The following is a 21,436-nucleotide window of genomic DNA, read 5'->3' on the forward strand; positions in this document are numbered from 1 at the left end:
AGGAAACCACTGCAACCCCCCTTGAATCGCTCCGATGGATCTGAATTGGAATACTCCGCTTCATTAACCCCTGAAACGGGGATATAACGAAGTGTTTGATGGCTACTTTGAAGTCGACGCATAGGGAACAAAGTGAGCGATCGATCAATTGTCTCATACTCGCTTCCAAATCTGCAAGCGCCATTGTCCGCAGCCAAGAAATCCAAAAATGGGCCTTATTTAATGAAGCCAATTGAATAATGGCCATAGCCAGCCATCGAAATGGAAAATATCCTGAGGGTGGTTAATTCTGTTAACCCCAATCGCTCAATCAGTGACGCCGGCCTCTTTGACGAAACAACGGATGAAACAACACAGGCGATCAGTAAGAGATTAATATAAACGGGATTGATACAAACGGAGCAAAAGAAGCGCTTCCGGAAGGTGCAAAACGATAGATGCTGTTGTAGCCAATGTAACCAAATGCAAAAGCCTAAGTATTGGCACCCCAGCCCATCCCCAATCGATAATCTTGCGAAGCCTCCGAGACACCTCTAACCAGACCGACCACACCGTCCATGAAACCGCCCTGGCCACTATGAACACGCTCACGACGCTGCCGCTCGGCCTCGGATTCACATGTCTGAATACGGAGGATCTGTTCGTTACTCATGCCTTTCAACCGTTCAGCATCTTGCCTCGTCAAGAGAGCGTCCGATCCCCGTCGTCGACTCCACGCAGCCTGCTTGACGGCCGGGGCCCAGAACTCTCCCAGCTGTGTCTCATCGTGGCCTTGAGCATAGCACTTGATCAGGCCACTTCCGGAGCCAGGATCAAGCGACGCGTTCCACTGCGAGCGGGCGACCTCGTAACGTTTCTCCATTAACCAGATAATTGGCCAGGTGATGATCCAGAGCTGTAGGAGAACGACGGCCCACCAGACGAATTTATTGGTGCGCAGCTGATTGATCCAGTGTGGTGAGTAGATCGTGACGGAGCTGTAGCCCTTCTTGAACCAGAAATTCGTTGTGCCCTGGTAGTTCAGCGAGCGGATATGTGAAGCGAGAATGTTACGCATGGGTTTGAAGTCGAAGCCACGGAGTTCTCGGTGCAAAGTGAATCTAAATCCAAAATTAGCAAGAGATCGTGAAGTAGAATAGCAGGTATCCGTACGATTTCACGGGTGCTAAGTCACTGCAGAACCGCTTACACCACATCTGGAGATCCGCCTCTTGTTCTGAAAGACCGGCGTTCTCCGAATCCTCGCCCTCGAAAACATCGGCTTCCGACTCCAGCAGAGCGGCATCACTATCGTCCAAAGAGATAGCCTTGGCACGAGCCGCGCGAGGTTTATACCGACGTGAGCGAAGAATTCCTCCACGGAATGCCTTCTGTTCATCACCATCCTTAAGAACCCCTGTCTCCATCCAGTTCAGAGTAAGCGGCTCATCCCAACCCCGCAACATAGTCTCGGCCAGATCAAGCTGGAAGGAAAAGTCGGTTACATTATTACTGGTCTTCTTCTTGCCATCATTACTCGACTCGGTATGTGTGCCCTGGACTCCGAGTAACGGCCGCAGGGGCAGCCTCATCTGCCTGCGGATAACGCGAAAGAGCTCATCGCTGTTGTTGGAGAGCTGCGGCGCGTAGGTGACGATGCGAGCATCGCATACCGTGAAGCTTTTTGCGCCGGGGACGTGATAGGCTGAGTCGCTGAGTCTGAGGGGTTGGAATGCGGGCTGTGGAGCGGGTGCGGCTGGGAATTCGGGCTCGTCGGTGTAGGGGGGCGGTAGGTCATCATTGTCGAGCGTGTGGAGTGAGAGCGACGATGACGCCGGGGGATCGGCAGGAAGGCGACCCATGGTTTCTGGTATGATGATGATCAAGAAAATGAAAGACGCGCGAAAAAGAGTGTGGCAGTCAGCACGGAGTCAGCAAATGCAGATTGTTTTCACGTTCGGGGTTGCCAAGCCATTGTGGCTCTGGCCCAGAGCCTCATCGCCTTCGGACTTAGGACGGTGTTTACGGTGTTCTGTTTTTTTTTGGCACGTCTAGACATCTGGAGCAGACATGATCGAAACCGCTTGCAACATTCGGAGATTCTTTGGAGCGGCTCTGAAATCGCTGGTAATGTTCCACCAATGCATCACGCCCGAGCAGTTACCGAGGTATATATTCAAGAATCCGGGAAGTAGCTTGCAATAGCAGGGAATGATTTTTTTTAGAAAATGAGCAAAACTAAAAGTTTGAATTCAACAATCTTGGTCCAATTGTCTATTGAACTTGCACAATATGTTTCCCACCCGATACACTAATCTCCGCCAGACCACTGACAGGATCAATCGTCGTCTTATGTTCACGTCCATCAACCAGTACTTTCGCCGAGTTGTCTACCTGCAATTGCAACAAACCTTCAGTTGACGCCGGAACATCAAATTGAAGTGTGAATCTGCCGTCTTCAGTGTTCCAACTGGCCGAGAATTTCCCAAGCGGCGTAGTGAACCCACCCTGGGCAGAACTCAAATCACCCACCTGGGGCGCCAATGTCCAATTCTTACCCCCGGGAGCAGTTGGCTGCAGGCCTACCACGAACGAAACGAGAGCATCGACAGGACCAGTACTCCAACCGTGCGCGTGCGAAGAGTACGAGCCCTCTTTGTTGTATCCCTCGTTAGCAGTGTACAGGAACGAGCCGTCCACGTTGTATCCCTCGATCATCGAACTGCCAGTTCCCATAGGATTGTTGAGGTACCAGCCCCAGCTGAGACGGATCAAGTCGAGAGCGCGTTTTGCGTTTCGGATCTTGAAGTTGCCTTTCACCTCGTAGCTCTCGACGTATGGTGAGATTGTGCCTGGCATCTCTGGTGTCTTGGCGCCGATGGGTCCCCAGTTTGTTGAGAGGTACTCGCTGATTCTTGATGAGGCGGAGGAATTAGCACCGCCGAAGAACAGGGCCATGCTGTTGCCGTCTTCGGGGAACAAGTTGTCGGTGGGGTTGTTCTTGAACGCTCTGTTGGATGTCAGTCTAACTCAGAAGACAGAGTGAGAGCACCTACCCAACTGACGGGTCCCAGTTGTAGCTTGGAGAGTTGATCGCACTCTTCAATTTTGACGCGACAACTTCCCACTCCTTGACCAGTTGTGGCTGTTCCATCCAGGCCGCTAGCTTTGAGCCGGATTGCAGTGCGCCATACATGAGCATGTTTCCAACGATGTTGTAGCCCGAAGAATCGGCTGTTCTGCCCCAGCCAGAAGTACCAGTGACGTCCAGGAGACCAGTGTTATCGATCAGTGCAGTAATATAGGTCATTGCCTGCAAATAGTTCGACCAAATAGATCTGAGGAATTCCATATCGTTGCTGTACAGAATGTAATCGTGCGTCGCGATCATGGTCGCCAGGTGATAGCTGTCAGAGCCGAAGAAGTTGATCGGTGGGCCAACCTCTGGAAGCTCACCTGTAGTAGGATCCTGCTTATCGTTAGTTCAAGTCGAGATAGCGTAAGAATGGAAACCACAACATACCTGGTTACTGTAAAGAATATTGAGAGAATTCTTACTACTCTCAAAATCCCCAAGACCAACAACAGAAGCAGGAACAGAGATCCCCAAATCACCAGCCCAAACGGCACGATCGCGCTTCGCTCCATCCACCAAAACACTACCCCCAGGCCCCAGATCGGCATCATTCAACCACCCCTCAGCAGGCGCAGGCCACGTTCTTCCCGAGTCGGGAGGGATACTATTCGCCTGAAGCGTATAGGCACAAGCATACCAAATGCGATTCAGGAGGGGGTCACTAGAATCGAAATAACCTCCATACGCCCTCAGATTTGGCCACGAAGGCTGGAAGGTGATTTCGACATTCACGGAATCTACAGAAATATCAAAGTCCGTCGAATTGGTGAGCGTGAAAAAACTCAGATATCGGAACCCGCCGCGCATCTTGGCCAGGGGCATGGAGTAGCTGCTCGGTCCATCGGATGAGACGTTCACCAGTAACGAGCCATCTGGACCCGAGCCACCGTTTGACTCATCTGAGTTGAACCCAGTAAAGTTTTTGGCTTCTGTGAATGCGAGGCCGAATGTTCCTGTTCCGGTTGCGGTGTAGTCGATATTGACTAGACCGCCGACTTCTTGTCCGAAGTCGAAGATCAGGAGGGATCCATTCCCTGCAAGGTGGGCTGGCCCGGGATATTTAGCCAGGAAGCGGGTATCAGAATCAAGAATTGATTTGGGAGAGACGAGGCGAGAGAATGGGGAGTGCATGTTGTCTTCCCACGGACCGGGGAAGGAGGCCTCTGTTGGGCCATTGCAGGTTAAATTTCCCCAACATGCCTCAGCTGGAATATTAAAAAGCAAAAGACACAAAAAAGTGAGGAGACGCCTTGGCGAGCTGAATGAGACTGCCATTTTGCTCAATGCAGTCTACAAGGAGATGTCAGACAAGGTGCCTCGAGGCAATATAAGGACTCAATTTAGATATGATTGAAAACAGTCAATAATACGGAACAAGTAATCTGTCGCACATCTCTCGGTGACCATAACCCCGAGGTGAAGACATTCTCCGCAAATTCCCCGAATTGACTGCAACATGACGATCAATGCGGGGATAGGTCCGAGACCTGGGGCTGGGGATACATGGGGGGTCTCACCCGAACACTCGCTTATGAATGATTAGCTCGAATAATTCATATTAAACGGACATTATTATACCGGGGGTGGCGCAATCTTGCAAGAATAGTATCATCTCGGTATAATTGCGATATTGCAGTTCTAAGCGAACTTCCCAATTGCGGGCCACAAACTATCTCCACAACAAATAACTGGTGGAAATAAGAGAAGAGAAATTGTGATTGTAGTCTAGTCTTGCGAGATAGCAATCTACGACCTCTCTTTCATGTTGATCTTAACATTGCTGTTCCCAACCACTTGCGCAGACATCGTGGGCTTCGCACCCTTCGTGAAAACATTCCACTCCGCCTCAATATATCCTCCTGTAGACAACGGTACTTTACCCTTAGCCCACTCAAGACCAAGACCCTCAGCAATATCCCACGCCGGAGCAAAGACCCATTCATAGCTCTTAGCCTGCGCATTCCACTCGGTCCTGACACCAAGAATGTAGTTACTGAAAATATAGGTCGGCGCACCTCCCCAGGGGTGACTGAGACTAGTGAAAACACCAATCCCCGGGCTCCCATCTGCGTAAAGATATTCCCAGCTCGCGCCGGTATAGTATTCATTCTGGGTAACCATCTTAGGCCAGAAGACTTCCGACAGGTTCTGGATTGCGGGGACAACCACGTCGGCGGAGACATTGTACTTTATGTGAGCCAGGAAGAGGGATTCAAAGAGGAAACCTTGTGTATTGGGTGACAGCTGGGTGGTGGCGGAATTGGCAGTGACTGAGTTGTCTTTGTAGCCGATGCTGAGGAAAACATCGGATATTCGGGCGATGCTGCTAGCGACACGGTCGGAAGATGCCATTCCAGCTCGGATGGTGAATGCAGTCGCCAGGATTGCCGTGTCGTCTGGCTGGGTGAGTGACAAACTGTATGCTCCCAGGGCTTCGTTCCAGAGAGAGTCATTGATGGCAGTGGTAATATTCGTAGACAACTGGCTCCAGGTCGCTCCAGTTCCTGAATCTCCCAAGGCGGCGGCAACCTCAACCAGCTGATTCAGAGCAACTGCAAAGAGAGCGGTTGGCGCAGTCGCGTTCTGACTACCCTGCGCGGTGAACCACGATGCATCGGCACTGGCCATGAGACCCGAGGCCGGATCGTAGTAGCGGTCAACCAATGTCTGGACCAACAATTTGACACCATCCCAATTCTTCATCAAAAGGTCCTTATCCCCAGTCAAAGAGAAATAGTCGGTCAGAACAAGAAGGAAGAAAAACTGGTAATCCGTCTCCCCAAATTCGGAGGGGTAGTACACCTCGCGATACTCTGCTCCCGCTCCCATGTATGCTTGGATGGGGACCAAGCCATAAGCAGGACCAGGTGGATACTGCCAATCAAATTCAAACTCGATCATGCTCTTGACATAGTCGTAGCGTCCGCTGCTGGCCGCGATGATACGGCCAGTGTGAGCAAAGTCGCCGATCCAGATTTCTCGGTCTCGCTTTGCGCCGTCGAGGCATACGGCGTACTCGTTGCTCGCAATCGCGTACTCTTGCAGGATGTCGGTGGATGTCAAAGGGTTCTGGTAAATGACGGTACCGTTCTGCGCAGTGACCTTGACATCTTTGTAGTAAGCCTCTTGATTCAGGTATGGAGCGAATCCAAAGTTGCCTTCGGTCAAGCTGCCAGAGCCCCAGGTTCCATCCACGTAGCTGGCGAAGTTTGTATTGCTCACGAAGGCAATCTCCTGATCGTCAACGGAAATGGAGTATCCAGTCGCATTGATCATTGTCTTGATCGAGTACCACTTGTCTTCTTCAATGGTAGTCGAGATGTCGTACGTCTGTGAGGGTGCAGATGCCAGGATTGCCTGGTCAATGAGGGTGAATCCGTACCCAGCAACCAAGCTGTTCTCAGGCAGTGACGTGATGTTAGTACTGGTCAACCCTTCCTTGTTGGAGGTCAAGACGAAGTAAGCTCCGTAACCACCATTGGCACCACCAGCAACGCGCCAACCCGTTCCTCCGGCAGTGATTTTGGTACTGAATTCCAGTGTGTAATTTGCAAAGATGGTGGCAAGTGCAGAGACAGCTGGATACTGTCCTCTAATCAAAGCACCCTCATCGGACATCTCCCAAGTCGATGGTTGAGAGCGTGCATCCACACAGGCCGCTTGGACCGCTCGAGCTCCGAGGCTCCAAACTTGCTCGTACATCTCTTTGGAGGTGGAGAAACTACCGGGAAGTGACTCAGGGTTCGAAACGGAGACAGATGGTTTGAGGCCGATATTGCGAATCGTAATGGGGGTGTTCCCAATCAGAGTGATGGATTGCCAGCGAAGGCCTCCTTGAAGGAAGAAGGACTGGGTCTTTCCAGAATCGGTGATGTTGAAGGTTTCCGTGCGAAAGGAGTTCATAAGTCCGTTGCAATACAGCCTTGTCTAGTCTTAGTCTAGAAATTTTTCAGAAAAGGAATCGGAAGGCTTACCAAGGGCCATCTCCCTGCGGTAGTGCCAATCCATCATATGGCTCGGAGTATTTCAGTTGAATCTGGACTGGCGAACTTGGGCTTTCGAATTCAACCCAAGGCCATCCCCCAACCTCACTAGCATAATCGAGAGTTAAGACAGAGTTGGCCTCATCCAAGGTAATTGAGTTCCCGTCGTAGGCTTGCAATCCATCAATTGTTGGTTCGGGACCAAGGTGGAAGTACTTTGGGGAGTAAACGTCAACAGCAAGTGCCGCTGACGAGCACAATGAGACGAGTGCCCCAAATCGGAGCAGAGGCTGTTTAAAGGACATTGTTGGGAGCTTCATGCGCAAGGATTATGAGAAGCTAATTCAGTTCAGGAAAGAACAAAGGCACTTTTGAAGTATGTAAAACGTGGGGTGTTCTCCGCATTTGTATATCGCGCTTAATTTTAATCAAGTATCGGCATTTAGGAGATTATGATCTAATCTGACAGTTTCGGTGTCCTCTACCCCGAGAAATACAGGGTTGTATCCGGCGAAGCATTGCCGAAGTTAATTCGCTAGACATCGTGAATGGCACGGGCCCCGACCAGTTTATTGGCGGCACCTCCCGTCCAGTTCCTGCCCCAGGCATACAGGAACCCCATCCCAATAGGGTGTGATTACAGGTCAGTAGGGCCCTACTGACCTGAGTTCTGCAATGGGGTAAGTTATCGTATCGATCGTCGTCAAGGTGAAAGGAGTCCTATTCAGAGAATAATGGCATGTCGTCAACAGGTAAGATGAACATCTTTTCATGAGACAGTGACGCCTTGCTGTATCACGATCGACTTTTGAAAAAGCCGAACCCACTGATCATTCTAATCCAGGAAAAATTCCACAAGCCCGATGTTACTCGGGAATTTTTCTGAGGCTGAATCTGTTGGGCATCATTTATATTTGTCTCGTTAGTGGGAGATCTAGAAGCTCGAGTTAGTGTCTGCACGATTGAGGTTTGGGAATCTATCATACAGAGCACTCCAGTCTAGTGAACTTGATCTCCGATTTGAATAATACAGCTTCGAGGTTGGAAAATCTCCTGAAGGTATCGACGGATTGTCTGACAAGTGGAAGCTTCTGATGAACGGTATCAAGGCGTCTTCTATCAAAATTTCATAGGCATGATTGATGGCGGAGTCTAATTGTTCGGGACTTGGCGGGGAAACCGTCACATCCAGGATAGCCAGTAACTCTTCACGGATATAGGCCGGTAGGTTGATTTCACTTGGAGACCCAGGCATGATGTAAGTCTTCATCAAATCCTCCCATTGTGTGCCAACAAGTGTAGGATCCCGAACAATGACGCTATGTTCGGGAGATGACCAGTACGTATTGTAGATGGTGGGGTAAGCGTTTGCTTCAGAAATAAAATCCAAGGTCTCGACACAATGGTTGTGGATCAGGAAATCCAGAAAAGCATTGAATGTGTAAGGCGTTGGTGAGTGGTTGGATAGGATATTTTCCAAGGTGATGCGGGATGGAGAAGGTATATAGTCCGGAGGAGATGTTGGAGGCTGGCTGGCGTTGTTTGGTATTACAACAGTCATGATTTTCAGAGTAGATGGAAAGGTATGTGAGGTGGTTAGAAGAGCATTCGGATTTCATAAGGAGGATGGGCGGTGGCTGGGTCCCGCGTATGACTCTATGTTCGAGACCCAACAAATAGAACATGTAGCTGACTCTAGGTGACTCTATCAATACAAGACCCGAGTCTGGGCATAGACTTGGGAAGTCTAGAACCACCAGGTCGAACGAGAGTGGTTCTCGGGAACTCTCCGTCCAAAAAGCGTCATCGCTGACTTCGCATGGTGTCCCGGAACGGGGCGGTTGTCCATACATGGATTTGGAAAAATGTCACCAGGCTCAATCACGCCATGAACCACTTGGTAAAGTGCAACTCAATTCACATAGTTTTATCATTACCATGGAATCGCGTGTTTTATGTGGATTAATAATCCATTACTGGGGTCCCGTGTTATGTTATACCTCATCTAAGCGGGCTCAGTGTGGCGGTCGCGTGACTGGAGCGTGATCCTCATTCAGCTCAAAAAACCAATTAATCGCCCAGTAAGAGTCGTACGAAACTACGGAGTAGGTTAAGAGAGCGAGTTCATGATATTCAAGCCCCAGAGACGAACGGGCATCTGGGTCGGATTAAAGTGGGCCTAGACACCGCGATCATGAAGCAGCAGTCGCCCATGCCCATTGAGGAACAGCTCGATTCGCCCGGATTGAATGCATGTTCGACGTCGGTATCCTTGAGTGCTTCACCATATGTTTCTCACACGACTCTTCTCTTTATATTTCTCTCCGCTCGCACATCCTTGCTCTCGCCGACTGTCTGGGCCAATGGCGCGGAAAGTCTCCGACAATGACAGCATCCACTTGGGCCGAGGACCAACCATAAGCAGCATGGCAATACCCATCCATCCCCCACTACATTCTGTCCTTCGCAGAGGCTCTTGCAATCACTAAGCTAGTATTTGAGCAAAAATGGCAAAAGAAATACCAGCCGATGCTGAAGATAATGCCAATGGCAAACCTGAATCGTCTTCTCACCGCGCTTGGTTTTCTCTGCCAGCATGGTTAGATCACTTCAATACGCACGATTTCAAAGTGCTATTTCGCTGCTGGGTAGCGATATGGGTGTCATCTCTACTAATGTTCATCGGCCCGGCCTTGCACAGTATCGGTATCGCCACTTTCTTCGGCGCACTGTTACTCTACATTGTGCCGCCAAGTAGCATCCTGATTGTCTACCTCCTGGCAACTTTCTCCCTCCTGTTCGGGATGTGCCTAGCATGGGCTTGGGGACTTGTGACTATGAAAGCCGCCTTGGCGGCGCGGCCGGATTCGCAGACCATGGCAAAACTGCTTCAACTAAAAGAACAAGCTGCTTCACAGGCCCAGCAATCCGGACAAAGTGTCACCGCAACGGAAGAAAAGCTCATTCACGATGGCTTCATGTTCGATGCTCGGATCATTGTGATCTTTTACGTGATGAGCTGCGTCTTCGTATACGTTATGGCTCGACTGCGGGTCTGGAATCAGAAATTCGCCCTCGCGGAAATATTCGGCATCATCATCATGGACCTGTTCCTGCTCTTCGGCCCGACATCTCCATCCTGGGATTGGAGACTCGCCGTAATACTCGTTGAGCCGGGCGCTATCGGGATCGGTCTTGGTTTCGCCTGCTGTTTACTTTTTTTCCCACAGTCGACGTCATTCGCTGTTCTGGATCGAATGGAAAAACTTGTTCGTATGGGAAAGACCACATTGAATACTACGCGAGACAGATTAGCGTCGCAACCCACGGAACTGGCTCAGATGAAGTCTGCCAAGGCGAAGACCATTGAGTTGTTCAAATCTATGCAGCCGATGATAGCCTTTCTACCGCTAGATATCTCCCGTGGAAGATGGGGCGTTGAAGATGTCCGGGGTCTACTCCCTCCCGTCCGACAGGCGATGCTCGTTCAGATCGCTCTGCTCGACTTCCATATTGCTCGACAGCGGACTGAGGAGAAGATCAGGGAGATGAAGGACCAATCAAATCCTGAAAAGGGTGCTAAAGATCCGAAAAATCCGCCTCATGAAATTGGACATCGGCAGTTGCGCGAAGGCATGGATATGATACACGCATTGCATGCGCCAGAGATGGGAGACGTCCGCTCCAATACCGTGGAAGCTCTCAGAGTGTCTACCACTGAAGTATTGCAGGTGTGCTCGGAAGCCACCGACGCCATCGCCGACTGTATTCGTCTAGTTAACACCCGTCGCTGGCTCCGACGACACCCAGCGGAGAAGTTCGAGCGAGTGGTCGCTCAAGGGGAGGAGATCTTGGACCGACTACGGTCGGCCCGAAAGACCTGTGTTAGGGAGACGACGGAAAAATTAATCGAGAGCCACGAAGACCTTTTTGACGGAGGCGGAAATCTCAAGTCCCCGGAGCTCCAAGGTCCGTATGCCCTCCGAGCGCTAGTTTTGGGCATGGTAATCGAAGAAAGGATTCTTGGAGCTGCAACAGGAATAGAAAACCTTCTGGCTCACGTCCTGCAATTATCCAAAACGCGCACCACGCATCGCATATGGTATCCATATGGAATACGCTATGCCATATCCTGGCTGGTCAATGGGCGTCAGAGAGCTCCTTTATCAGGACCGATCGGGACGGGAGATGATCCCGACGCCCTGGAAGAACAAATCAAGGAAGCGCATCGGCAGCTTCGTATCAGCCGCGGCCTTGGAGCGACTCGTCGACAGGGCATGCTGAGCCGGATTGTCCGGCGGACATGGCATTGGCTTACCAACGCCGGGGGCATGTATGCAATCCGCATGGTGGTGGTGACCATTGCAACGGCTATTCCGGCGTCTCTGCCAGCGACAGCGGGTTTCTTTTACCGTGAAAAAGGCATTTGGGGCACTATTACGGCTCAGATCGGGGTCGTTATCTACATGGCGGATTTTACTTTCTCGGTCATAAGTCGAACGATTGGCACTATCGTTGGCGGCGTGATGGGCATGGTGGCATGGTATATTGGCTCAGGTCATGGTCCTGGCAACGCATACGGGATGGCTGCAATCACCGGAGTGATGACACTGGTATTGGTGTGGTGGCGCCTATTCCTGCCAGCGGCGCTACTGCCATGCGCCGTCATGAGTGGCGTGACCTATGTGTTAGTGGTGGGGTTTAGTTACGACGATGCCCATACCCAGCAATATGGCCTCCCAGGAAGGGGATATGCAGCCTTTTACAAACGTCTAGTGACCGTTCTTCTGGGGCTGGTCGCTGCTTTCGTTGTCCAGATCTTCCCTCGCCCTCCCTCTGCCAGTCGACACGTCCGCACGACACTTTTTAACACCATCCGCCTTCTATCAGATCACTACGCCTTGCTTCTTTCCCACTGGGCCCGATCGGATGATCCCAGTCCTGTCAACGTCGTTGCAGAGCAAATATCCCTTGACCTAGCAGAGTCCCTCCTGTCCTTGCAAGGGCCCATCAACCTGCTGAAACTTGAGATCAGCTTCGGCCCTTTCGACCAAGGGACGCTGTTCCGCATGCAGGAGCTCTGCCAAGATATTAACCAGTCCTTGGGCCGACTGCTGGCTCTTACGGGATATCTGCCATTGGAACTGCAGTATCGGCTTGTCCACAATGTTGGCATTCTGGATGACTCCGTCATTGATTCGGTCATGGTCGTCCTCGGGGTGATTGGTCAGGCGCTGAAGACAGGCGATCCCCTCCCTGAGCGGCTGCCTACACCTCTACTGAACAGATGCTATGTAAATTGGCATGCGCAGAATCGGAAGGCTGAGTTCAGTACGGCTCTGGTGCGCAACGAGGATTATCGTCGGTATTGCGTGGCGGTCAGCTCGTACTTGAAGTTTCTGTCGGCCATTGATGACATGGTGCTTGTGCTGAAGGGTAATTTAGGGGAGAGTCATATTGTTAATCAATGGCGAGAGGAGGATCCTTCTGTATAATATTCTGTTCGCGAGCCAGTCTCCCTTGGGCTAAACGGATCAGGGGCTTTCACTAGGTAGACAGAACTGGGCCTGATCCTGAGCCTGAGTATCCTCATCAAATCGACATTAACTCAGACATGAAAGTTCCACCCGGGCAGTGCCAATACGGCTACATGCGCATATCGATAAATTCGCGCAGCCCGGCTTCTAGACATATCCAAGTGCTGCTCCGCCACTTAGTCAAGATATAATGCTGCCTGGGGAGGAAAGTAAGATTCAATAACCAAGCCCCACTGATCCTGGAAGGCTCATTCACTAGACAAATTTTCGCAATGGTAACCCGTTATAGCACACCAACTCGCCATATCTGGGGCTGATAATACGACGTGTCCCAATCGGGGAACCAGTGCGGCTCGGACGGTCGGCACACTAACCCAAACTGGGTCAGATTTCGCGATGCCAGCCAACCGGCGGTGCAGCTTTTTCAGCCTTTATCAGCCTTCTGAACTCAAATCCACGGCGCGTTGACGTGGGCTACGAGTCAATAGTAACTTAGCACCGCTGCCCCATTTTTCGCGTGAAAAATCCTTTTTCGTCGAATTTTATTTTTTGCATGGATAGGAGGTATAAGTTGATAGGATTTCCCGGTTAAACCCTTGGGCATCTCATCACGTCTCTGCGCGGTGAAGGGACTCCCGAAATCATGTTTTTGATCTACAGGCATATCAAGAAACGGAATGAAGAGAGGCGGCTTCAGGCTTCAGTTTTGAATAATGCGGGGAATACAAATAAAACGGATGATACTGTGACTATGTCGCAGCCCCCAGTCGAGCTCGCGCCAGGGCAAACCGCGCCAGTGGAATTCACACAAGTCGAATCTACGCCTGGTGAAACCGTGCCTATTGAAACCGGGCCAATCAAAGCCAAAGAACTGAACGAGAATCAGAAAAACAACAACCTCACACCCGAAGAGGCCGCAGAGAAACGGAAAAGAAACATATACCGATGGAAGATCATTCTCGGCCTATTCAGCCCCTTCTGCCTGCAGGCACTGGACACAACGATCGTAGCATCAGCACTGCCGTTCATCGCTAAGGACTTCAGTAAGTCACCATTTCTTGATCACACTACCCGTACCAACCAAATCCCAATCCAAACTAACAATTTCCCAGACCAAATAAAACAACTAAATTGGATAATCTCCGCCTTCAACCTGACCTCCGCCGCTTTCCTCTTCATCTGGGCTCAACTAACCGACCTCTTCGGCCGGCACGTGGTGCTGCAAACCGCAGTCCTAATAATGATGATCGGCTCCGCAATCTGCACTGGCGCCCCAACATCCTCATTTCCCGTCCTTCTCCTGGGCCGCGCCCTGCAAGGCGTTGGTGCTGCAGGTGTGAACATCTCTATCCGCACGATCCTCGCTGATCGCGTCTCTCTCTCCGAGTACGCACTCAATTGGACCATATTTGCACTTATTTCTGGGGTGGGATTTAGTATTGGGCCCGTTATTGGTGGCTATTTGACGCAGGCATCATGGAGGTGGTGTTTTGCTATCAATTTGCCTATTGCGGTGGTTGCTATGGTCGTTGTCGCTGTTTTTTTGAGGAATGACTTGCAGGGTCCGGTACCGATTGTGGAGATGGAAGGTGTAAATGTCTCGACAAGGTCCGGGCGTTTCATGGCGAGGCTTTCCACTATTGATTATGGTGGTCAGATGCTTTTCCTGTGGGGATTTGGTCTGTTGATTCTGGCTTTGACTTGGGGTGGGGGCACATACTCCTGGCATTCGGCATCTGTACTGGCTCCCATCATTATTGGTGGTGTTTTGTCCATTGGTTGGATTGTGTACGAGCGCTTTATGGTGCCAGGCTCGGTTATGGCAAAGGTGTTTCCTCGTCAGAAGGCTATGATGTCGTGGGAACTACTGCGGCATCGTGATATCGGGTTGCTGTTTCTGATCAATATTTCCGTTGGGGTTGCTATGTTTGCCGTTATGTATTTCATGGATCTGTACTTTGCGCTTGTGGAAGGGACGAGCTCTGGGCATGCGGGCCTTTCCCTGCTATATTTCCTGCCTGGCTTGGGCGGTACGCATTACCTTTCATCCCCATGAGAAACTGAAGCTAACTATGGATACAGCCGGCGCTTACATGGCCATGTTCTCTTCTAACGTCTGGCCACGTCAAACCTTCCCATCACTCTTTCTCGGGGGTATAACATCCGCAGTCGGGATCACCGTCCTCGCATGGGGCGTACACGCCGGAACAAAAAGCGTGATTTACGGGATGATGGCACTAGTCGGACACGGTGTCGGAATCCGCATGAATCCGGGATCGCTACACGGCCTTGCCTATTTTCCCGCGAGGACAGCGCAGATTACCTGTCTTGTTTCTTTCGCGATTCCGTTCGGCGGTCTACTTGGTCTGACGATCATGACTACGGTATTCACCAATAAGAGTGGCGCCGCTGAGTCTGATCCGAGGGCCGGAATTAAGTGGGCATTTATTGCGATGATACCAGTGATGTGGCTTTCTGTGTTACTTACTACCTTGCTTGGGAATGTTTGGCTTTCGAAGGATGGGAGCCATGAGGTTGCTAATCGGCCTTATCTTTGGAATACTTTGATACGGAGGGATTTGAAGAGAGAGAAGAGGAGACGGGAAGAGTCTGATTTGGCTATGGAAAAGAAGGAGGATGCTGAGATGGGTGGTTCTGCGGTGGGCCCTGAGAGGGCTGAATAGGTTGCCCAATGGTACGGTGGATATACAGTGATAGTGACCTAAATTTTGCATTGAGATATATAATTATCTAGACCGACTTTTTCAAATTCAAGATACATACCCGATTGATTGACTTGCCCATCCCGTCCATGTTGAAGGTATTGGTCCGGTCACGATTCGTTGGGGTCAAGAGTCGGATCTAGTTCGAATTAGGAGATCACGGTGTAGTCAACACCGGAAGGTAAAATCGTAAGGAATACCGACATAAAACAAAACTGATCATGAATTATATATACAAGTATAAAACGGGGCTCTGTCAGCCACTTTTGCGGTCGATCTAACGGTCAACTTTTCGGTAAACCGTCTGAAAATTGACTGAGCATCCTCCGCGGCTAAGTCCATTGTCGCGATATCTTAGAAACTTTGTTTGAGTAGCAAGACAGGGACACATAACAAATCTCTAAATCATAAATAACTCTCGTTGTGTCGGAGAACAGTCAATCTGCAGCATAGTCAACAAAGTGGGAGAAAACCAGAGCCAGCCGTGATCGTTTCAACCTCCGATTTCCGGAAAATCTGTGTGTTATGCACAGAACGCGCCCTAATACGAAGCACGAATTCGGAGGATGGCCGAAAAGGTGGAGCGCGGAGAATGCTTTCCATCCTCCTCCACCGACTTGGCGGAAGACGCTACGCCCGGACAGACCCTGGATTGGCCTCAGCGACGAGAGTGGATTTCTTGGCCAGTATCTTGGCGGTGGGGACGTGGAAGAAACGAAACCAAACAAGCCTCACTGTCTAGCCTCAGACCTGTACTCGGGTGGCCGCTCATAGGTTCAGGCCGCCGGACCGATCAATCTGACGCAACCCGGTCCCTGTCAAGTCGTCTCTCTCCCACGCGAAAGCCCGAGTACCCCGTCAAGATATTCGACCAGGGGAGATCTGGCACCTTGGCTGCATCAAAGGAGTTAATGCCACAGTTGGCCTCTGGTCATATTTACGCAACGTGGGGATGGAGCCGTAACTGTCGTAAAGTGAAGTTCTCCATTACTCAACCACTTCGTTCTCTAATCCCGAGAAACAATCCGCGGCGCTCGGCCCGAGTAGGAAACGGTGGCCGACCGGGAAAGATCACCGACATATGTTTCTAGCTTAGACCGGATTGATTGCTTGGCAAAGCCGGAAATAAATGCTTCGCCAAAGCTCAATTCCCAAGTACGGAAAATCGTACATACTTCAGGGGCACCCGGGAAAAAAAGTTATTTAGATAAGGAAGGATATGCGACCAAGAGCATATTTCCAAGGTTACGAAAACCGCCCCGACCTTCGGCATTCCTTCATAAGGTGAATTAGCCTATGAATATCCCTAATTTCTCACCCCCGTGGATCCAGCCCGGTTGGAATCCGGGACGGGCAAGACACGGCAGCGCCGCCCACCGGGCCCAAACCCTAACTTTCCCCAATGGAGACAGAGAAAACAGCTAATTCAGCAGAAGGTCGACGCAATTCGAAAATTTTGAGTAGCCTGGTAATCAGACGCACCCACCAACGTGTAATTAGCCCCCACCAGCGATCAGAATTCTCACGCGGGGTCTCCACGCCCATCACTGGGGTCCCTCACCCGGGGAGTAGCGTGGTGAATATAAACCTCGAGAAGTTCGCCTCTTATAGTCTTCTTCTTTTCTAATCCAGAGTGGCCCTCGGTGATTCCTAGGCTAGACACGATGCTTCGAGGCAAGACGCTTCGCGTGGCGCAGGCGCTTCTTATTGTCGCGCCTGCTTTCATTATTTTTGGATATAACCAGTCCGGCGTTGGTCCCCTGGCTACGCTGCAAAGTTGGGTTGAAGTGTTTCCCGAGATCGACACTGTCAACACAAAAGGTGCTGTGCGAGCTAAAAATTCTACTGCAAAGGGTGCTGTGATTGCCTCTTTCCAGCTTGGTGCTCTGATCGGATCTTTGTCTTGCACTGGATTCGGTGACCGGCTTGGTCGTCGTTGGACTATTTTCGTGGGCGCTATTTTGACTATCATCGGACAGGTATTGCAGGTTGCTGCTTATGGCCTTCCGCAATTCGTCGTCGGTCGTGTTCTTCTCGGTCTCGGTGTTGGACAGTTGAGTGTCGCTGTTCCTGTCTGGCAGTCAGAGTGCACATCAGCCAAACACCGTGGACAACATGTTATCGTCGATGGTATCTGTATCTGTTTGGGTTATGCATTGTGCAACTGGATTGATTTTGGACTAAGCAAGGTCGACGGCAGCTTGCAGTGGCGAATCCCGCTCGTGGTCTCATTCTTTTTCTCCCTTGTGCTCATGACGTCCGTTTTCCTCCTGCCCGAGTCTCCTCGCTGGCTTGTCACTGTCGGTCGCGTCGAAGAGGCCACTCAGAGTCTCGCCGCGTACAAGGGTCTTTCCGACGACGACGAAGCCGTCCGTGTTGAAATCTCCGGTATCGAAACCTCCCTGGAAGTGTCCGTCGACAGCGCCTCGCTTATGGACCTTTTCAACCCAAACAAGCCCGACGATGAGCGTCTTCTATATCGATTCTGCGTCTGCATTTCGCTTCAATTCTTCCAACAAATGTGCGGTGGCAACCTTATTTCCACCTACGTCTCAACCATCTTCGAAGAAAACCTCCACATGACCAGTGACCTATCCCGCATCCTAGCGTCCTGTGCCATGACCTGGAAATTCATGTGTAGTTTTATCGCTTTCTTCGCTATCGACCGCCTTGGCCGACGCAAGATCTTTATGATCTCCGGTACCGGCATGGCAGTCTGCATGATGGTCCTAGCGATCACGAACAGCTTCGACCAGAACCATACCGCCTCGGTCGTTTCCGCTGTCTTCATCTTCCTCTTCAACTCCTTCTACCCTGTCGGTTTCCTGGGTGGAAACTTCCTCTACTGCACCGAGGTCGCGCCTATGCGCCTCCGTGTTGCCATGTCAGCTATCTCGACAGCGAACCACTGGCTGTGGAACTTTGTCGTTGTCATGATCACCCCCGTCGCACTGGACACGATTGGATATAGGTACTATATTGTGTATGCCGTGATCTCGGCTTGCATTCCGTTCACGGTCTACTTCTTCTACCCGGAGACTATGAATCGCAATCTAGAGGCTCTTAATCATGTCTTCCGTGATGCGCCCACGCCATGGTCTATTGTTTCGATAGCGAGACATTTGCTTCAGGGTGAGGCGGCGGAGGTTGATATGTGGATGAAGACTGAAGAGAAGGCGGGTGTTGAGCAGAAGGAGGATATTTAGATGATTTAGATGCCATGAATTTATTAATGTGGTTCTTGTCAGCGTGTGAGCTGTCGGAGTACGTAATATATCGACTAAATCAGAAGTGAAATGATCTCATTCTTAAATCTGGCAATTTGTATGAAGGTCTAATTGAATAAGAAGAAGCCTTATATAAGTCGTGGGGAAGACCTCTAAAATATATATAAAGATAAAGGGCTGTAGCGTTTCTATTTCTCTTACCTTCACCTCTTTTAACCAACTGGGCACTTATATTCCTACCCTCTACTAATAACTAAAGCTAAAACCTCAATCTCTAGTAGGGACGTAGGAGGGCACTAGAGACTAGATAGGTTAGCCTATCTGTCAAGATTGAAAATAATCGCTCCGAATCACTCGGCATTGCGATGCCGGCTTTCGAGGTCGTCCAGAACGAACTTACGTGGAATATGACTTGCGATACCCTGATTTGCTCCGTACTAGCAAACATTGTATCTCTGTAGAGACGAATGGAATTCATAGTCCATACAAGTCCACATAAGTTGTCAACCCATACGTAGTTGTGAATTCGAACCCGCTGGCCTTACATTCCGTTACTGTGTGGGGAATGGTTCCGATGGTTGACCCGTATTAGTAATAAGGATAATTCTCGAAAATTCCCCGAGTTATCTCCGTGCTAGACCACACGAGTCCACTTCTATTACGTGACAGCCTAATCATTGTTGAATCCGTACGCACGGAATTTTAGGGTTTCTACCTTATATTTCGTAGGTAATATAGCTACTAGGGCCTGTGCTTCCATATCTGGTGGCCAGAAATGATCAATTCGCAACTAGCGATCTTAAGTCTCTATACCTATAGATCTCGCAAGGTTTCGTCTTGACAGATACAGGGGAGTCTTCCGAACATGGAAGAAGTTGAATTGGGAAGGCAATGGATGAGACGAATCTTTCTACATCTAGGACGATCACCTGATCCAACGGAACGAGATCGCCGAGGAACCGAGTCCGAGTCCGGGTGGGCCGGCAGCCCGAGTATGCGTCAAAAGTCGCCGCTGTTTATGCCCGACTTAACAAATGATACTTTGTGGCATCTAACTTAAAATAACGAATCTTTCCGACCGGACCCAAATCAGGCCGGTTCTGTTACAAATCAGGTCCAGTGACTCTTGAAAAAAGATAAGGTTCTCAAGTGATAACTAGCAAACGTCACTCTTACAGTTTCCGAAATTCTCCTCACATTATCCAAGTCGCATTAAGTCGCACACGTTTCATAATGCCTCTTGATAGAGTCGCTGTTTTCCCTGCCTCTGGCGGTATTGGTGGAAGCACTGTCAAGCATCTTCTACCTCGACTTCCATCCGAAAATCTTACCTTCATCGCTCGTCACCCTGAGAAGTTAAGTGACGCTTCTTCTGCCGGTGCGAAAATTCGTCGCGCGGACTATGATGATGATGAAACCCTTTTGCATGCTTTTGACGGCGTGGATACTCTGTTCCTGATCTCATATGCTTCAGTTGAGCATGAACACAGATCTGAGGTAAGATGCGGAAGCGAATCCACCCTGAAATTTTCAAAACGGTACTAACAGTTGTGCGAGTAGCGTCATCGGGTTGCCATTGACTTTGCCATTCGCAGCGGAGTAAAGCATATCTTCTATGGATCTCTAGGATATGGTGGCAAGCCAGAGAACAAAACCTCTGTGGCTCACGTTATGCAAGCTCACCTGGATACAGAGAAGTATCTGGAGCACTTGTCTCGGACGAATAAGGACTTTGGTTACACGGTGGTTCGTGAGGGCCTGTACTCCGAGTCATACCCGCTCTATACTGCTTTCTTTGACCTGAAGAACCCTGTCAGTGAGATTAAGATCCCACATGACGGGTCTGGACCCGGTATTGCCTGGGTCAAGCGTGAAGAGCTGGGTGAGGGCACTGCTGAGCTTCTAAAACGTTTCATCAAGGATCCGCAGAGCTTCCCGTACCTTCAGAAGACCGTTCTGCTTTCGGGAAGCCGAGTGGTGTCTTTGAAGGAGTCAGTGGACATTCTGGGCAAAGTGGCCAAAGTACCTGTCAAAATCCACCAGGTCTCCGAAGATGAATTTGCTGCGCAGCCTCAGGTTAAGCCGAACTTCCTGTATCATGGGGTCGATCACTCCAAGGTGTGGACGACAACCTTTGAAGCCTTCCGTCGAGGCGAGGCAGCATACGTATCACCCCTCCTTGGGGAGCTTTTGGGGCGCGAGCCTGAAGATTTCCAGACTACAGTGAGCAACTCGTAAAGTTTCCCGTGGATGGTTTCTTGGAGCACACTATAACAATATTTCCGACATTGGGCTTATTCAACTGAAACTTCTCGTCAAAACACTCTTGACAAGGGCTCCCTCATGTCAATGTATTGGGAGATTATCATTTCCCTTAGTATTGACATTGGCGAATGTTATGTGAGATATCATGCAATATTCAATGGTTTTCATTCTTCAATACTAAATTGTCTGTCACTGACGTGACCGTTTCCGGCTTCCCTTAGATAAATGGTAGAGGAGGATTTTGTGGGCCCATGGGGGAAGGGTCGTGCATCCAGTTAGCTCACGAAGACCATAAGGTCCCCAACAGGGATTTGTTCTATGGGATATACCCCCGCACTTAATACCAAGCGCTTGCTGTGATGCCGCTAGATTCCGTCCTTCGGCCAAGCTTCCCCGCACACGATGTGGGGGACTACGGCGTCTTTTTGGAACCATTCACAAATGGGGTTTGGTTCCTGATAAATCGCCGCCGTTGCCGCTAAGCAGTCCCCACTTAATACCCATTCTATCCTATCAATAGGCCCATCTTATCGCCGCCATGCTGGAACCTCGTGATGTCCTCTAGGGCTACAGAGTCCATTCCGCG

The 21,436-nt window shown here is 50.3% G+C and overlaps 8 protein-coding genes across 8 annotated transcripts; 4 read left to right on the forward strand and 4 right to left on the reverse strand.

Moving 5' to 3' along the window:
* Positions 1-472: 472 nt before the first annotated feature.
* On the reverse strand, positions 473-1,841 carry N7498_006108 (uncharacterized protein; the record flags this gene model as incomplete). The annotated part of the gene is made up of 2 exons (XM_058453170.1): positions 473-1,100; positions 1,153-1,841. 2 exons carry the CDS (start codon positions 1,839-1,841, stop codon positions 473-475), a joined length of 1,317 nt encoding a protein of 438 aa, XP_058307361.1.
* Positions 1,842-2,253: 412 nt separating this feature from the next.
* On the reverse strand, positions 2,254-4,390 carry N7498_006109 (uncharacterized protein; the record flags this gene model as incomplete). Its single annotated transcript, XM_058453171.1, has 3 exons — positions 2,254-2,989; positions 3,036-3,448; positions 3,503-4,390. 3 exons carry the CDS (start codon positions 4,388-4,390, stop codon positions 2,254-2,256), a joined length of 2,037 nt encoding a protein of 678 aa, XP_058307362.1.
* A 471-nt stretch (positions 4,391-4,861) lies between these two features.
* N7498_006110 (putative alpha-L-rhamnosidase C) lies at positions 4,862-7,403 on the reverse strand (the record flags this gene model as incomplete). Its single annotated transcript, XM_058453172.1, has 2 exons — positions 4,862-7,037; positions 7,090-7,403. The coding sequence occupies 2 exons, from the start codon at positions 7,401-7,403 to the stop codon at positions 4,862-4,864; spliced, it is 2,490 nt and encodes an 829-aa protein (XP_058307363.1).
* Positions 7,404-8,032: 629 nt separating this feature from the next.
* On the reverse strand, positions 8,033-8,659 carry N7498_006111 (regulator of G-protein signaling domain-containing protein; the record flags this gene model as incomplete). The annotated part of the gene is made up of 1 exon (XM_058453173.1): positions 8,033-8,659. The coding sequence occupies one exon, from the start codon at positions 8,657-8,659 to the stop codon at positions 8,033-8,035; it is 627 nt and encodes a 208-aa protein (XP_058307364.1).
* Positions 8,660-9,605: 946 nt separating this feature from the next.
* Positions 9,606-12,593, forward strand: N7498_006112 (aromatic acid exporter family protein; the record flags this gene model as incomplete). Its single annotated transcript, XM_058453174.1, has 1 exon — positions 9,606-12,593. One exon carries the CDS (start codon positions 9,606-9,608, stop codon positions 12,591-12,593), a length of 2,988 nt encoding a protein of 995 aa, XP_058307365.1.
* A 685-nt stretch (positions 12,594-13,278) lies between these two features.
* mfs56 (uncharacterized protein) lies at positions 13,279-15,319 on the forward strand (the record flags this gene model as incomplete). The annotated part of the gene is made up of 3 exons (XM_058453175.1): positions 13,279-13,678; positions 13,748-14,665; positions 14,718-15,319. 3 exons carry the CDS (start codon positions 13,279-13,281, stop codon positions 15,317-15,319), a joined length of 1,920 nt encoding a protein of 639 aa, XP_058307366.1.
* A 1,703-nt stretch (positions 15,320-17,022) lies between these two features.
* On the forward strand, positions 17,023-18,564 carry N7498_006114 (sugar porter family MFS transporter; the record flags this gene model as incomplete). The annotated part of the gene is made up of 1 exon (XM_058453176.1): positions 17,023-18,564. One exon carries the CDS (start codon positions 17,023-17,025, stop codon positions 18,562-18,564), a length of 1,542 nt encoding a protein of 513 aa, XP_058307367.1.
* Positions 18,565-19,818: 1,254 nt separating this feature from the next.
* On the forward strand, positions 19,819-20,823 carry N7498_006115 (uncharacterized protein; the record flags this gene model as incomplete). The annotated part of the gene is made up of 2 exons (XM_058453177.1): positions 19,819-20,082; positions 20,146-20,823. The coding sequence occupies 2 exons, from the start codon at positions 19,819-19,821 to the stop codon at positions 20,821-20,823; spliced, it is 942 nt and encodes a 313-aa protein (XP_058307368.1).
* Positions 20,824-21,436: the final 613 nt, after the last annotated feature.

The sequence above is a fragment of the Penicillium cinerascens genome (genome assembly GCF_028974065.1).
Source record: "Penicillium cinerascens strain IBT 15544 chromosome Unknown contig_6_segment0_segment0, whole genome shotgun sequence".
NCBI classification, from domain to species: domain Eukaryota; kingdom Fungi; phylum Ascomycota; class Eurotiomycetes; order Eurotiales; family Aspergillaceae; genus Penicillium; species Penicillium cinerascens.